We start from the raw sequence: 15,181 nt of genomic DNA, 5'->3' as shown, positions 1-15,181 counted from the left end.
AAAGAAAAGAGTTTTAGTTTTAGATACCTAAACATGTAACAATTTAATATTTTAATAATCTAAAATTTGCTAATCTTTAAAAATATAAGAATTTTTGCACTCTAGTCTTTCCTTTATTTCCCTCCTTTATGTTTAGCAAGAATTACATTTCATCTATCTACATGAAATGTGTTTTTATAAATCTAAGTATTAAATGCACAGTGACTAATATAAATTATTACCTTACTGATTGAATAAATGGATATAATGCTGATATGCAACCTACCATGTGCCACATATTGTGTTATATAATAGTAGTTCCATTTTATGAATAAGGAAAAATAAGGCAGAGAAAGGTTCAATGTGTTGCTCAAGGGGAACGTCTTAGTCACTGGGACCAATCTTTAAACGTAGACATACCCAAATCCACAACTTGGACTCATCCTCTCCACACACAGATTATATATTGACATGTCACAATTATTATTAACTCAAAGACTTCGTGCCCTAAACTGCACTTATTATTCCCCCCAACTTCCTCATTTCTTCTGTGTTCCCTCTCAGTTAAAGATGTCTGCTATATCCTCATCTAGAAACTAGAACTCATCTTTAACTCTTCATTGTCCTATTCCACAACTATTCTGTCAGCCAAGTAGCGGTTATCCATTTTACCTCTAAAATACATCTTCTTTCTTTCATCCTGCTAGCTGCTCTGTGAGCACCCTGGATGTGGACCTGAGCATCTCAGGGAACACCATGTTGAGGAGAGGGATTTCCCCATCCTTGGCTCAGTTATGATCACTGAGCTGAATTAACTTCCTGTTATCTCCAAGGCTGGATGCTGTGAAGCCACTGAAAAAGCGGATTGTTAATATTTGATTTGAAACCCTGAGTAAGAACTGCTTCCTGTCTGCAGATTAGAAAGACAACTCCCAGTGTGAGAAGACACTCACTATTACCTGAGAATTCAGCTGGGCAAAGCTCAGTTAGCACCTTTCAGTGGGACAATAGGTTTCAGTCATCATCAGTCCTCTAATAGTCACCTACCGCTTACACAATTTGTTGTCAGAGTTCAACTGGGACTCTCAAGGCCAGAGGACTCTGTTCATTCTCTTCACACCTCACGCCCTCAGGCATCCTCCACACAGGCCGCGCAGTCACCCTCCCAGTCTCTTTCCTCTGCCTTCTTCCCACTCACAATGATTCAGTTCCCATGACCCTTGCCCCTGTGTGCCAGCCTTTGCTCCAATTTTCCCATTCATCCCTAGCATTCTCCTTTCTGGTAAACATATTCCCCTATCTTAGCCCCTTGAAAAATATTTCCTTCATCTGCTTGTCTCATAGACAGTTCTTTGCTAAAACTGTGCTTCTCCTGAGGCTCCTGTAACAAACTCGATCATCTCTATATAACTGGGATGACACCAGAAAAGAAAGAAATGTACCTGTCTCCCCCCCTACTAATAGGAACATCAGATCGCACTCTCAACTTTCTGTCAGAAGCCCCTTCTCAGACAATCATGCCACCCATGTATACCCCTCTCAGTCTTATAGTATAATATATAAACTTAGATACTCCCTTCTATATATTTATGGTTTCAACACCCAAACTCATGTTTTTCTCACTATTAACATCCTGTGTTTATCCTTAATGGCTTTTTTTTTTCTCCAGTATCTACAATCCATCCAGGATCTGCACTGAAAGCACCTTGACCTTAACATATCAAGAAATTGTATAATACATACATTACATTTCAGTGATCACACCCAAATTACTGGGACCTCATCATTATCCAAAACAGTCTAAATTTAAAATTATAAACAACTTTCTATACTTTTGGCTCTGTCTTTTAATTTTTTTTTTTTTTTTTTTTTTTTTTTGAGACAGAGTCTCACTCTGTTACCTGAGCTACAGTTGAATGCCGTGGTGTCAGCCTAGCTCACAACAACCTTAAACTCTTGGGCTCAAGAGATCCTTCTGCCTCAGCCTCCCAAGTAGCTGGGACTACAGGCACGCGCCACCATGCCTGGCTAATTTTTTTGTTTGTTTGTTTCTATTTTTAGTTGCCCAGCTCATTTTTTCTAATTTTAGTAGAGATAGGGTCTCACTCTTGCTCTGGCTGGTCTCAAACTCCTGAACTCAAGCTATCCTCCCGCCTCGGCCTCCCAGAGTGCTAGGATTATAGGCGTGAGCCACCGTGCCCAGCTATTTCCTTTTAACTTTAAGGAAAAGTTCAAATTCCTTTGCCTGGATGCAGAATTCTTTTTTTTGTTTTTTCCTTTGGATGCAGAATTCATAAGCATTCTGGCAACCAACCATGTTTCTATTAGTAATTACATCCTCTGCAACTTCCCCTATCAATGTGACCTCATCTTTTGTTTCAGCCATAATGAGCCATTCACCATTTCTCAGATACACTTAATCTTTTCATGCATATATACCCTTGTCCATCCACTTTTGTCTTTCTGGAAAATTCTTTTCAAAATCTCCATCTCATTATAGCTGACTTACTCTTTAAGACCCATTTATTTCCTGCCATCTTCAACTCCCTGAGACAATGACTTCCTAAGTCATTCTTTCATCTGTTGCTTCTGATAACTTGTGAGTAAATGCTGAAGTTACTGTAATTTTTAAAAATAAACTTACATGTCAAAATTATAAGGAGTAATTCCCATTGATTAACAAATTTCTTTACTCTGTGTATTTCTGTTATTTCCATTCTTATAAGATGATACAAAATATTTCAAGAGAATACATAAATTCAAATAATTAAATAGTTTTGTCCCAGACCATTACACTAAAAACTTTTTTTATAAAAATATCATTGCAATTGGGTAGATAATGCTACTTCTTTCTTTAATTTTTAGAATCAATTTTCCTCTAGAAATAAAGTCACTTCCAAGGGAATCCATGCTCATCATAAAACTGTATGGGATTGTCTTTGCAACCAACAATGCGAATCTACTGGCCTGGACTTGTCTTCCATTATTTCCAAAAGAGTAAGTACATCATTTGTGGTTAATAAAAGTCCCATTTCAATAAAATATCCTTGGAACTAAATATTTTGCAGTATATGGTGTGAGAAAATTAAGAAGACATTGTATTCTAAAATTGAGGTAGCTTAGTATAAATCATGACTACTGAAAACAGAACTGAAAGGTAAAAATGTAGAAATGGCTTTGGAAACAGCCCTCATGCTCAACTTGTCAGCTGGGTCATTTACAACAAAGAGATATTGGCATGACCAATCTCAATTACTTTCCTTTCTCTCACCAACCAACTCCTCTGGAATTAGTTATTCAAAATGATTTGGTTTAATACTGTCATTTAGAAGGAATGTAAGTCATGGAATTCTGGCTAAAGTAAAATTACACAATGTAACTGGTTTACTGAACTTTTATTGTCAAGAAGAAATATTTAGTAACTTTCAGATGATATTTTTCAGAAAAGTAGACCAACTATGAGTTCAGATATTCTCTCAGAACTAATGGCCATTGCAAAATTAACTGTTGATTTAAGTATAAGGCTTGGGAATTATTAGTCTAATCTGATAAAATCAATTACATGATTTTCTATGCTATTGAGAGAAAAATATTTCAAAAAAATAAGCTAATTATTTTTCACACAGCAAGACTTTTCTTTAGAATCAAATGGTAAAATTCAGTACCCTCCAAAAATTAGGATCTGTATGGTGATGTCAATATTGTTCTAAAGTATGTTTCTTCCCCGATGGTTTAGAAAGATTTGGCAATACAAAAATGTTAAAATCAATTCTTCATAAGAGTTTAGTTCCCACATCTAGGCAATATGTATAAATTATTATCAAAGTAACCATGACAAATCTTAAAATTTTCTTTATTGGGTTACTTCTGATCTGGGCTGTGTGTGTGTGTGTGTGTGTGTGTGCACACATGTGTGTGTTACTCTGTTATTTGTTTTCGTGTTTTAGCCCATTTCCATGGGTGTTCCCGGAGGACAGGGAATGTATTTATTTTTGTAATATCTGTCATCTAACATAGTGCCTCATATAAATAGGCAATCAGTAGAGGTTTGTTTACTAAATTGAATTGGCAAAAAAAAAAAATCAATCCCAATATAGGATATTTAGAATGAAATAAGATTTCAAAAGTCTACAAGAAACAGTTTTTCCCAAAAAGGAATACCTACTGCTGTTAGCAGACATTTCAAAAGTCTGGTTTATGTGCTAAGAACTCTCATTCCTTTCTCATTAGGAGCAGCTACACAAGTGTCCTTCCTTCTCATGAGTGAGTTTCTTTAAAGTTTCAACAGCAATATTTGTAAGATCTAGCATTTTTGTAGCATATATTACTTCCAGCTACTCACTGAAAAGAAAGTTCCATTTATTCTCTCCTATCACCTAAAATACTACTTAGCATGTAACAATCAATAAACATTAAATATGTAAGAAGTTGGGAATATTCTTTGTAATTCAAACTAATTTTCAAGGCATTTTTCTAGATGATTATGATCGTAAGAATGCTGCCTCCATGCTGTTTTGTCATATACCATTTCCATTGGTAAACATTTTATAGGTGAATGATCATAGAAGATGGGAATCTGAGAGAAATGCCATCTGGGATGGATCCTAGCTGGTGTTTTCTATGGGAAAGTGTCAAAATTGTGGATGATGAGACATCAGAAAACACAACTTACTTCAAAGAGTACTTTAATAAGCATTTGTAAATATATTTCGAACACACCGTTTCTCTTGAAAATCAGAAAATCTGCCTCTCTTCTAAGCTAAACGATTCAAAGAAATCCAGATTGTTTTAAGACATTAGAAATCCATTCTGTGGGGCAGGCAGTTGGGGAGAAGTGATGACTCCCACTTTGCTCGTTGCTCCGAGTTACAGAGATTCTAATCCAATTTATTTGATGCAGATATTTCCAGATCACAGCAAATTGGTGACTTAATTTCATTTCCTTTCATAGAATGACCCCTGCCTGTAAACATTTGGTATTGAATCTGTCTTTCATTACAGTTTGAATTGCCCATAGCTAGCCATGTGGAGTTGTAATGAGCACTTATGTCATTATTTTTTCCAACATACATATAAACTGAGAATATGCAGAATTAAAGGCTTCCGATCTCATTTTGGTTTCTAGAATTGAGTTTCAGAAGAACCAATGGTGATTAAACCCAGATAAATCAGTTAGGGCTACATCAATAAAACTCTACATTTTCAAGCATGCAAACTCATCTTCAATTCTATTAAAAAAAAAAAGTCTCAAGTCCAAAGGTAAAATTTTGCCCACAAAAGTTTTATAATCCCCTCTTTTGCAGACAAGACTTCTACTGCATCTGCATTCATACTCTCTCCACAATGCAACAAGAAAGTGTTATCTTCACCTCAACAATTCCCACGAGCTCCCATCCCTATTTAAGTTGAAAACTAATAGTATGGTAGTTACTTAGCATTTGTCAGTTGTGGTAAGCTACTTTAATGGAGAGATTCTCAACCCTAATTAAACAATAGAATTTTCTGGGAAGTTTTTAAAATCAACCCAAAGCCCAAATACCTTCAAAGATTCTAATTTAATTGATCTGTGATCTGGTCTAATCATCAGTATTTACAAAGGTCCCAAGGTGAGTTAAAGCCTGAGAAAACTAGAATCTTTTGCAGAATTCCAAAACAGCCCTAAAATAAATCTTAATCTCAAAAAATTAGATTCCTTAGACAATTACCTGAATAGCCAAGCCTGACCTCCCACCCCCATATCTAATTATTTCAGATATATCTTCAAAATCAAATAACAAAATAAATTGTGGATGAGAATTCCTATTGTTTTTCTTTCCTGTCCAAGAGAGACCCTCAGTTAGTCCAAATACCTCATTTACAGATGAAGAACTCTATAGTGAAGGAAAGTTAAAAGACTTGCTATAGTAACCAGGCTATTTACAAATAGAACAAGAACTAGAATGCAGGTCTGAGCTTTACTACCTTAAGCTGCCTCCCTTCCTGCTCTCAGGTGCCATGGCTTACTCCATGAACCCTGTAAAAACCTCACTACCTGACAAAGGGCTCCTGCCTCAGCCTCCCCTGGGTTCTGCTCTTGGACATGAAACCTACCAGCTCTATTAGAGTCAGCAACCCAAAGAGTTTTGTAACATCAGATCCTCTCCTCCTACTGGCTGCCCATTTCTGGGGCCTTTTTCTTCTCTGGTTCCAGAATGCCAGCAATGGATGTGTAGAATCCTATGGCTAAAATTGATAATTGTTTTATTTCTACACCTTATTTTCTTACTTGAGGAAACAAGGGGCCCAGAGAGAATAAACCAGCCCATCAGTTCTCCTGGTACCACAAATTTTGGGTTGGTTTTTCTAGTCAGTAAATCTGTACAATAGTTAAATTGAAAATATTTGTAAAAGTATTCCAGAACAAATACATTTAGCAGTGTAGTCCTTTTCCTAATAACATTGTGTTCCAAAACCTAAAGTGTAAGAGTAATGAATAGTCCATGTATTTGCTGTGTGGAATTTGAAATCCTGTAGTCCAAACGAATTGTCATTTCCCCACCATCTTTCTGAAGCCCCCCCTCAAACATCAATAGAACCTCAAAGCTATATGAAAACACTGGAAAACCATTAATTTTGTCCAAGAAGCTCAAAGAAGTTAAGCTAATTAAGGACAGTTAATGAAGACAGGCTCCAGATGGCCTGGCACAGAGTCTGGTGTTCTTTCCATTATATGAAGCTGTTTTCTATATATCCTGCCTCCATCAACTTTTTCATTTGTTAAATTTTAACTGACTTAACAAACCTTTCACAGTGGTAGTAATTAAACAACAAAAAAAAGGTGGTCTCCACTTGCCTGGTGTTAAAAGTTTCCATTTTCATCTTCTTTCTGAAACCACTGACACTCTTAGATGTATCTTTTCACATCTCAGTCCCACTAATCATCTTTCTCATATTTTCCATTTACAGAAGTCTATTGAAATGCATTTCCTCCATTATGCTTCCAATTTCTAAAAAGATATTCCAGCACAGTCCATTATCAGAAAGTAGATTAGATAATATCAAACATGCAGAGAGCCTGCAAAATGGTGTCAAACATTTATTTTCTTTCCCCCTTCCATGGCCTTAAAGTACATATTATATCAGCCTCGTTGGAAGCTAGAAGTTCATTCTCCCTGTTCCCTACTTCTTGACACATCCCCCCATACACATGCCCACATCAAGTGACTTCATTCTGCCCCATGTGCCTCAGCATAATGATCGTGATAACTGTTGACCCAGACTCTGTCTAAAGACAGAAATGGCAGGTATTTACCATTAGATTCTTGAGTCCCTTTATCCTCTATTAGAACCAGCTTAGATCACTCTGATTTTCAGAGTGAAGCATGGCCAAGATATATAAATATGGTAAGGCCACAAATATAACACATTTTACAATTTAGGTATGAAGAAAAAAATACAACTACCATATCACACTTTTTTTCATGAGCTCCCACCCTATAACTAATGAGGAGAAAAAACTTTCCATCTATGACAAAGTATTCGTTACCTCAGTAATTTAGATAGCCCTATTATAAGTATGCAGTCTCTTTTGGATAAAAATGCTCGGTCACTCAGATATCTTCCTTATACTCCGCTTCTCTTCCTAAGAGAAGAAAGGAACACAAGATCACAAAAGAAAAGAAAATGAGATCCTTTGGCTTGGTGTCTTCTGATACTTGAATCAAAGTCACTTTTAAAGCTGTTGGCTTCTTGGCAAAGCGGAAGTCTGCAGCTAGCTCAGCTTATGAATGGGGCTCCCACAGCTTGTCCAGGGTTCCTGGCACTCTCTAGGCTCTCGCAGGCACCATAGACCCATCTGAAGTTTGCCAGCAACCTCCATTTGACCTCAGTTGGGGTGGTCCAATAAGATGCCCTTATCACAGAGGCCCTTATCACCACAGGTGAACCCCTTTCTGGAAACCTCCCTCTTGAATACCTTTGGCTATTTCTAGATCCCATCTCATCTACCCAGAAACCAAAAAAGCTCCCAAAAAGCTAAACTCGGGAGTTTCTTCTGCCTCTTAACCATGTGACGCCAAATTTAATGGTCATGCTACAAGTCGGTACAGAGCAGGTTCAAGAGATAGTTTCCTTCCAAGATCTGAAACAGGGAGTGAGAAAAGGAGCCCGCTGCCTCCCATGTTAGGTTACGCTCACTTGGCTCACATTCCTCCCATCTGCTTCCAAAGACAGGGAAGAGGCAAACAGGGGCCCTATGTCAGCTGCACTCACTCTGCTCCTTCCCTGGCTTCTGCCTGCCACCCTCCAATTGCCAGAAAGTGGCAGGCTCTCCTGGTGTCACGTTCTCCCATCTATCATGCCACACCCTTCTCCTTCCTCAGCTCTATTGACCATTCACAGAAATATTTTCTCTAAATGCTGTGGAGAACATTATTACCTGAGCCCTCCAAGTTTGGTGTGAGACCTGCTCCTCCTCCTCTTGCGTTCTGCCTGACACTAATCCAGAACTTTTCCCAGGCAGATGGAGGTTGGGCCATTTGGGGTTCAAGATGATATGCTCTTAAAGACAAAGGGGAAAACTGCATTACGAATTTTCCAATCTTCACTCCTATTAAACTAACCTTTACCTTACTAATACTGGCACCCTGGTATTGTCATACCCAAACAAGTTTTCTTCAGACGAGGGAGGATGGAAGAAAGGGATAAAGAAGTCTCAAAATTCATCGTGACAGAACAATATTCTTGGGTCATATAAAAATATCTTCCCAATAACATTTGCAAATGATATTCCCTTTGGACACATATTTTCTGATAATATCTTTAAACAGAGAAAATAATAGAGAAAGCAGGCCTCAGAAAGCTAAAACTTTAAAGAAAACTTTATTTGTTGGATTTTTTTCCCTTCATGTTTTGCATAGTATCTGTTAAATGGCAAGATGGAATTCTATATTGTCTTTAGAAAGACTCACTTGATGCTTTAAAGTTCTTTATGAACTTAAATTTTGTTGACTTTCAGTTTTACATCTTCAATTTGGCATATTAAAACCAAAGGCTGTTCTCAGCGATCATTGGAACGTTTTACCACTACTCTGACTCTCATACACAGCCAGGAGTAACTTCTTTTATAATCCATGTGAGATCTGTAGATTTGGATGTTATTGAAGCTGTTAAAACCATCCATGAATTCTTCCCTGTTTAAAATCTTTCCTGTATGCACCCTCATTTGCTATGGTAATTTGCCACCAATTTTTAAACATTCCGTTTAAATAATCTTTCTATTTATACATAAAGAAGCATTTCCTCTGTGAAGTCCCATAACTATTTTTATTCTGCAGATCATATGCTATGCTAATTTAAATCTTTTTCCTCTATAAATTTAGTACTCATATCTTTAAAGGTGCCTAGGGAATTTAGTCACTCCATGGAGCAAAAAAAACGTTCTGAAGACTTGACATCTTTACTGACTTAAGGCAGCCGTTAACTACAAGAATATAAATCAGAGATTCTTAGTCTCACCTTGTAATCACCATTGTTGGCAATTAAGACTAAATGCTACCCATTAGAAACCATTGTGAGTAAACATGTGGTTTCTCATGTGGAAAATAAATGTAGGCATCTAGGAAAATAGCCATGCAAGTGGTATATTAGAAATGAACTGTTAATCAGTGTCTGGGCTTGTGGAATATCTGATTTCTTTTCTAGCAACTGAATAAAGCCACTAAAATAGCTGATTATGTTTACATTCCAAAAGAAAACATTTACAGATAATCATAGCTCGCCTCATGAAATGACTCCTGTCTGTCTGTATGTGTTGTCTTTTGCAGAAAATCCATTCTTGGGTCTATGCTATTCAGCGTGACATTACAGAGTGAGCCGCCCCTAGAAATGATAGCTCCGGGAGTGTGGGATGTAAGTCAGCCATCCCCTGTGACCCTGCAGGTGAGTGCAGGCTATGAGATTGAAGTGCACATGGCAAGTATTGGTTGATAAGTAGTTTGTCGTCAATTTTAGAAACAATTTCTTCTAGGATCACACATTTTAATAGGCTTCTCTTCCTCCAGCCTGCTGGGATTTGTGACATCTCTATTGCTTCTATTTTACATTCAGTACTCTCAAAGCACTTTTCTCCAGCTTATATCATAGCAATTTCAAACCATTCTCCATCAGACAAGATCATGAAGGAGAGCTATGGAGTGCTGCCATTAACATACTCATTATGTGCATCCGTTTTTCTCCCCATTGTTTAAAAACGGTCATTGGTATATATTATTAACTTGATATCTTACTCACAACTACCTCAGCATTTGTGTCACGTTTCTTTAAAATCTCTTCTGTTGCACATTTCCTAAATGACTAGGAATTAACCCAGTAGTGGGAGAGAAACTACAAACAAAATCTATTATACTTTTTTTTTTTCTTAAAGCCTTCTCATTCTCTATGATTTGAGATCATGAATGAAAGGTGGTCAGGGTCTCCAGGCTTTGGTCCTTCCTGCTCACAGTTCCTCATTTGTTCATGATATAGTTGCTCATATTGATTAAATACCTGAGGCATGGAAATTCCCAGACATGGAAATGCAGGGAATATGGACTTTCTATCTCTACAGGAAAAACTGGGAAGTATTATCTGGGCAGCATCCTCTAGAACAACAACGTTTTTCTACCTCACGACTATTAACATTTTGCACCCAACAGTTCTTTGTTGCAAGGGCCATCCTGTGCATTGTAGGATATTTAGCAAGAACTCTGATTTCTACCCACTAGATGCCAGGGGCACCTTCTCAGTTCTGACGATCAAAAATGTCTCCAGATATTGTCACATGTCCTTCAGGGACAAAGTTTCCCTCAGCTGAGGATCACTGCTCTAGAGGAAGTTAGTAGAGTCTCTAGGTTCTTAAGGTTTGAGGGAAGGACTCTGGGGGACAGAATTTAGAAAAATACATGGAAAGATGTTGACAATGGAAAGGAAAAATTAATAGTAATAAAAATGTGGCTTCACATTCTAGTAGAGGAAGGGCCTACTGGGCAGCACCTCAAAATCTGCTTCTAATCTGTGTACATGATGATAAAAAAGAATGGTTATTCAGATTAGATCTTGGCACAACATTACAGACACTCAACACATGGTGTCATTAATTAGCAGATGTTCCTATTGTAACAAGACAAAAAGATAAATATTTCTACTACAAAAGAGGAGGGACTTACCGTAAACCTAATAAACATAAACATTTTTCTACTAATGAAGAATAGCAAAACGCTAGAGGTTCAATTCAATCGCAAATACACATTTTGTATGTGACGGCTACACACCAAATATTATGATAAACACTTACAAAAATGAGTGAATGTGTAAAACTTTGCCAAAGAATTCAAGAAATGCAAAATCCAACTGGAGAGACAGATTTCCCCAGCGCACTCTGATGTAATGTGACAAATACTGGAGCCATCATAGGGGCACTAACACAGTGAGAATAGTGATGAATATTTCTGAGGGAAAGCAAACAAATGCATGAAGTCTGGAGACAGACTCCCAGAGGACACGACATTTGAACGCCCTTTGCGGAATGAGTAAATTCTCACTCTCAGTAACTAGTTTAAGTGGGAAGGACTATTCAGTCATAAAGGAATGCACAATGCAAACACACAGATTTGGAAAGGGGGTGGCAGCTTCAAAATATGGCAAGTTAGCTAAAATTAAAGAATAAATGTTATGAGGAACAGTGGTAAAAGGTGGAAAATCACTAGATTGCATACCAGAGTTGGACATGATTATCCAAGTAATGAGTCACAGAAAGTAGTTCTACCAATGTTGTAGGAAAAGGTCCTGAAAACAAGAAGACGGATATGTGAGAAGAACATCTTAGTGATCTAAGTTAAAGATCACAGGGCCCAAACTAAGAAAAAAACAATTAAGTGGTAGATTTTAGAAACTATTTTTAAATAGAAAGGAGCACAACCATGTGAAGGAAATAAATAAGGAAACAGAGATAGAAACTTGGGTTCTTAAGTCAATATTAATACATTTAGTTTTAAAAAATTCAGAGAAGGAATAGATAGTCTTCAACAGAGTAATACAATGAATTCAGTATGGGATATATGGCTTTGTATACAGACCTGTGGGATATCCAGCTGTAGATATAGGTGACCTTTCCTTAAGTGGATAAATGTATTTCCTATCAAATTTTTTCTTGCCAGATCCAAACCACCTCAACTTAATGAAAGTCTTCAAGTCTGACCATTGCCAGAGCTTTGTGGATATAAATTTATGATTTTAAGGGTCTTTTGGGTAGGGGACAGTGGTAGGGAAGGGAGAAGGAGAAGAGAGATTATCAGATGAGATTCTCCTTGATTTTCCTCAGATGAGGAAAATAGTTCCTTTGGGAACACATATTCTGGTGAGTGGAATCTAAAGGAAAATTTTGAATATTCAACAGCAGCAGAGATTTCCAAGCAGAAATCTGGATCCATAACAGAATTCATCTCAAAAAAAGGTGAGGGAGGGGCACGTAACTCATTCAACGGTATGCAAAAGTTAAATCCTCTCATTTTTATGAAATAATTTTGAATGGTATAGATATACAAAAATACCTCGCAACATGTTTTTAATTGATGAGGAAATATACAAAATAAAATGAGAGTTATTAGGTAGTAAAGTCAAAATCTTTAATAGCCATTACTAGTCTAATTACGTAGTCAGATAAATGTACAGCAGAATCTCCAGATTCTGAGGTTATGAGACGGTGAGAAAATTAGAAGCCAGTTCTGCACCCAGTGTTTTTGTTAGGGAGTCAGCGTGAGTCTCAGGGAAAGACATCTGGCTGAGAGTTAGGAAATCTGGATTCTAGCCTTAGCTCTTTTACAGAAAACTCTACGACCTTGAACATGTCACCTAACTTTCTGTTTTCCCCGCTGTATAATGAAAAGATCCTACTATGCCTATCTGACTTCTGTCAGGTCTGTACTTTTCTGATTGTCTTTACTTGGTGGGTGGTCCCTGCCACACCATAGCCACCCCAGTAGGGCAAGAAATGTGATATGTCACAGAACATGATTACTTCGAGTCAATGCTTTTCTTCAGGTCCTGCAGTTTATATACTGACCAGAAGCAATGGATAGAATAAAATAGATCTGAGTTCAGAAATGGAGACAGATAAGCAGTTTATTGTTTGACTCCCCTAGCTTGGGTCTCCGTAAACTTTCTGCCTCTCCTCAAACACAATCTATTAATAGTAGAATGGCTCTATCATGTATCTAACAACTAAAAGCAGTGTTGTTTCATGTGAGTTAATGTTGTTTCTTGTTCTGTTTCTCTACTTCCTCACCTGCCCATGCACATCTAAATCACCACACTTACCTGGGGGCAGGTACTTGCTTATTCCTAGTTGCCAAATCCAGTGATGTTTTCCAGTCCTCATCACACTAGCCCTCTCCCTGCTCTTTTTGGCACCGGCTCCTCCCCTTACTGGACCCTCTCCTGCTCTGGCTGTGGTGTGACTGCCTCTCGTGTTTCTCCTCACACTTCTCTCAGGTCCTCCTTTCTCTGAGTCCTTCCCTGGCTCACCTCAGGCTGCCCCTACTGTGGAAACATCCCAAGGGTTCCATCTGGAACCCTTGGCTATTCTCCAAGAGAATAGCCCATGGCTATTCTCAGGATGCATATTCTCCCTGGGTGCTCGCATTCTTTTTTTTTTTTTCCATTTAAAAAAAACAGCTTTATTGAGATATAATTCACATTCCATACTATTCTCTCATTCAAGTGTGCAATTGAGTATTTTTTAGTATTTCCACAGATACATGAAACTATCACCACAGTCAATTTTAGAACATTTTTCATCACCTCCAAAAAGGAAATCCCATACTCTGTAGGTATTGCCACCTAGTGCCCCACCCTTCCCAACCCTAAGCAACCACTAATCTACTTTCTGTCTCTATCAATTTGCCTATTTGGGACATTTCATTTAAATGGAATCTTACGATATGTGGTCTATTGTGATTGGCTTCTCTCACTTAGCATAGTGTTTTCAAAGTTCTTCCATGTTATAGCATGGATCAGAATTCATTCCTTTTTACTGTTGAATAATATTACATTGTATGAATATACCACATTTTATTTATCCATTTATTAGTCAATGTGTATTTGGGTTATTTCCACCTTTGGGCTAAGAATATCACTGTTGTGAACATTTGTGTATAGGTTTTCGTGTGAGCATACGTTTTCATTTCTCTTGGGTGTATAATTAGCAGTGGAATTACTGGGCTTCGTTCATTTCTAAAGTTTTCTTTTTGGTGTCCATGCAGGTTCACTGCTAAGTCTGCCCCTCTAGTATAGATTCCTTCAGACCTCGAGCTTCACACAAATATGGACACATACTTGCTGAAACTCCCACCTGGGTATTCTATCAGCAGCTTCAAACAAAAACGTACCCCCAACTGAGCCCACCTTCCTCTCCAAAGTTACTTTCACCCCCTGAATTTGTTGTGCCTACTCATGCCCAGCACACACCTACCTGTTTTTCCTGCCTCCTCCCTCTTTCTGTTTGCCTATCTTCAGTCCACATTATATCTTGCCAATTTATCGTCTATGTTTTCCTCATTTATCCTCTCAATTCCTCACCTCATCTTCCCTAGTTCGACAACTCCCTCCTATATTACAGCAGTTTAACTGTTCTCCTTGGCTTTAGTTTTGTCATTTTCTCATCCAAAATCTGCATAGTCACAAGGGCAATCCTTCTAAAACTTAAATCTGAACCTGTCACTCTCCTGCTTAGACTCTTCAATAACTCAGCACTACCCAGAGAATTAAGGCAGCTCTGCAGCGTGGCCCCTCTCCCGTCACTTCTCTTACCAGTTCATGTTTGACACTTCAAGCTCCAGCAGCTTTGCAAATGTTGTGGATTCTGGCATGCACTACCCTGCTTTTACCCGATGTAAATTTCTGAATACTGCACCCTGTCCATAATGCACTTGCCTTCTCCCCTTCACCATCCACTGGCCACCCCTTCTCTGACTCTGAGCAATTGATATTCATCTTTTACCATCCATGGACGCTCCTCTAGGGGGCTCTCCCTTATCCCCATCCTCTCTTCCCACACCAAGCAGAGTTAAGTGCCCTTCCTCTGTGTTCATGTAATACTCAATAACATTTTTATCAATATATTTACCACATTCTATTCTTTCTGCTGACTGACAGCATGGACAGTATTTTATCCCTGGTATCTAGAATA

The 15,181-nt window shown here is 38.0% G+C and overlaps 1 protein-coding gene across 1 annotated transcript in view; it reads left to right on the top strand.

Annotated features, from left to right (window-relative positions):
* PIK3C2G (phosphatidylinositol-4-phosphate 3-kinase, catalytic subunit type 2 gamma) overlaps positions 1 to 15,181 on the top strand; it is a 472,569-nt gene that overhangs the window by 111,392 nt on the left and 345,996 nt on the right. Inside the window, exons 10-11 of the mRNA XM_012662773.1 lie at positions 2,845 to 2,976; positions 9,783 to 9,934. Coding sequence (XP_012518227.1) covers positions 2,845 to 2,976; positions 9,783 to 9,934 — 284 coding nt within the window. The remainder of the gene's footprint in view (positions 1 to 2,844; positions 2,977 to 9,782; positions 9,935 to 15,181) is intronic.

The sequence above is a fragment of the Propithecus coquereli genome, unplaced genomic scaffold, assembly GCF_000956105.1.
Source record: "Propithecus coquereli isolate 6110/MARCELLA unplaced genomic scaffold, Pcoq_1.0 Scaffold78, whole genome shotgun sequence".
Lineage (NCBI taxonomy): Eukaryota > Metazoa > Chordata > Mammalia > Primates > Indriidae > Propithecus > Propithecus coquereli.
This window is presented reverse-complemented; position numbering and strand designations above follow the sequence as displayed.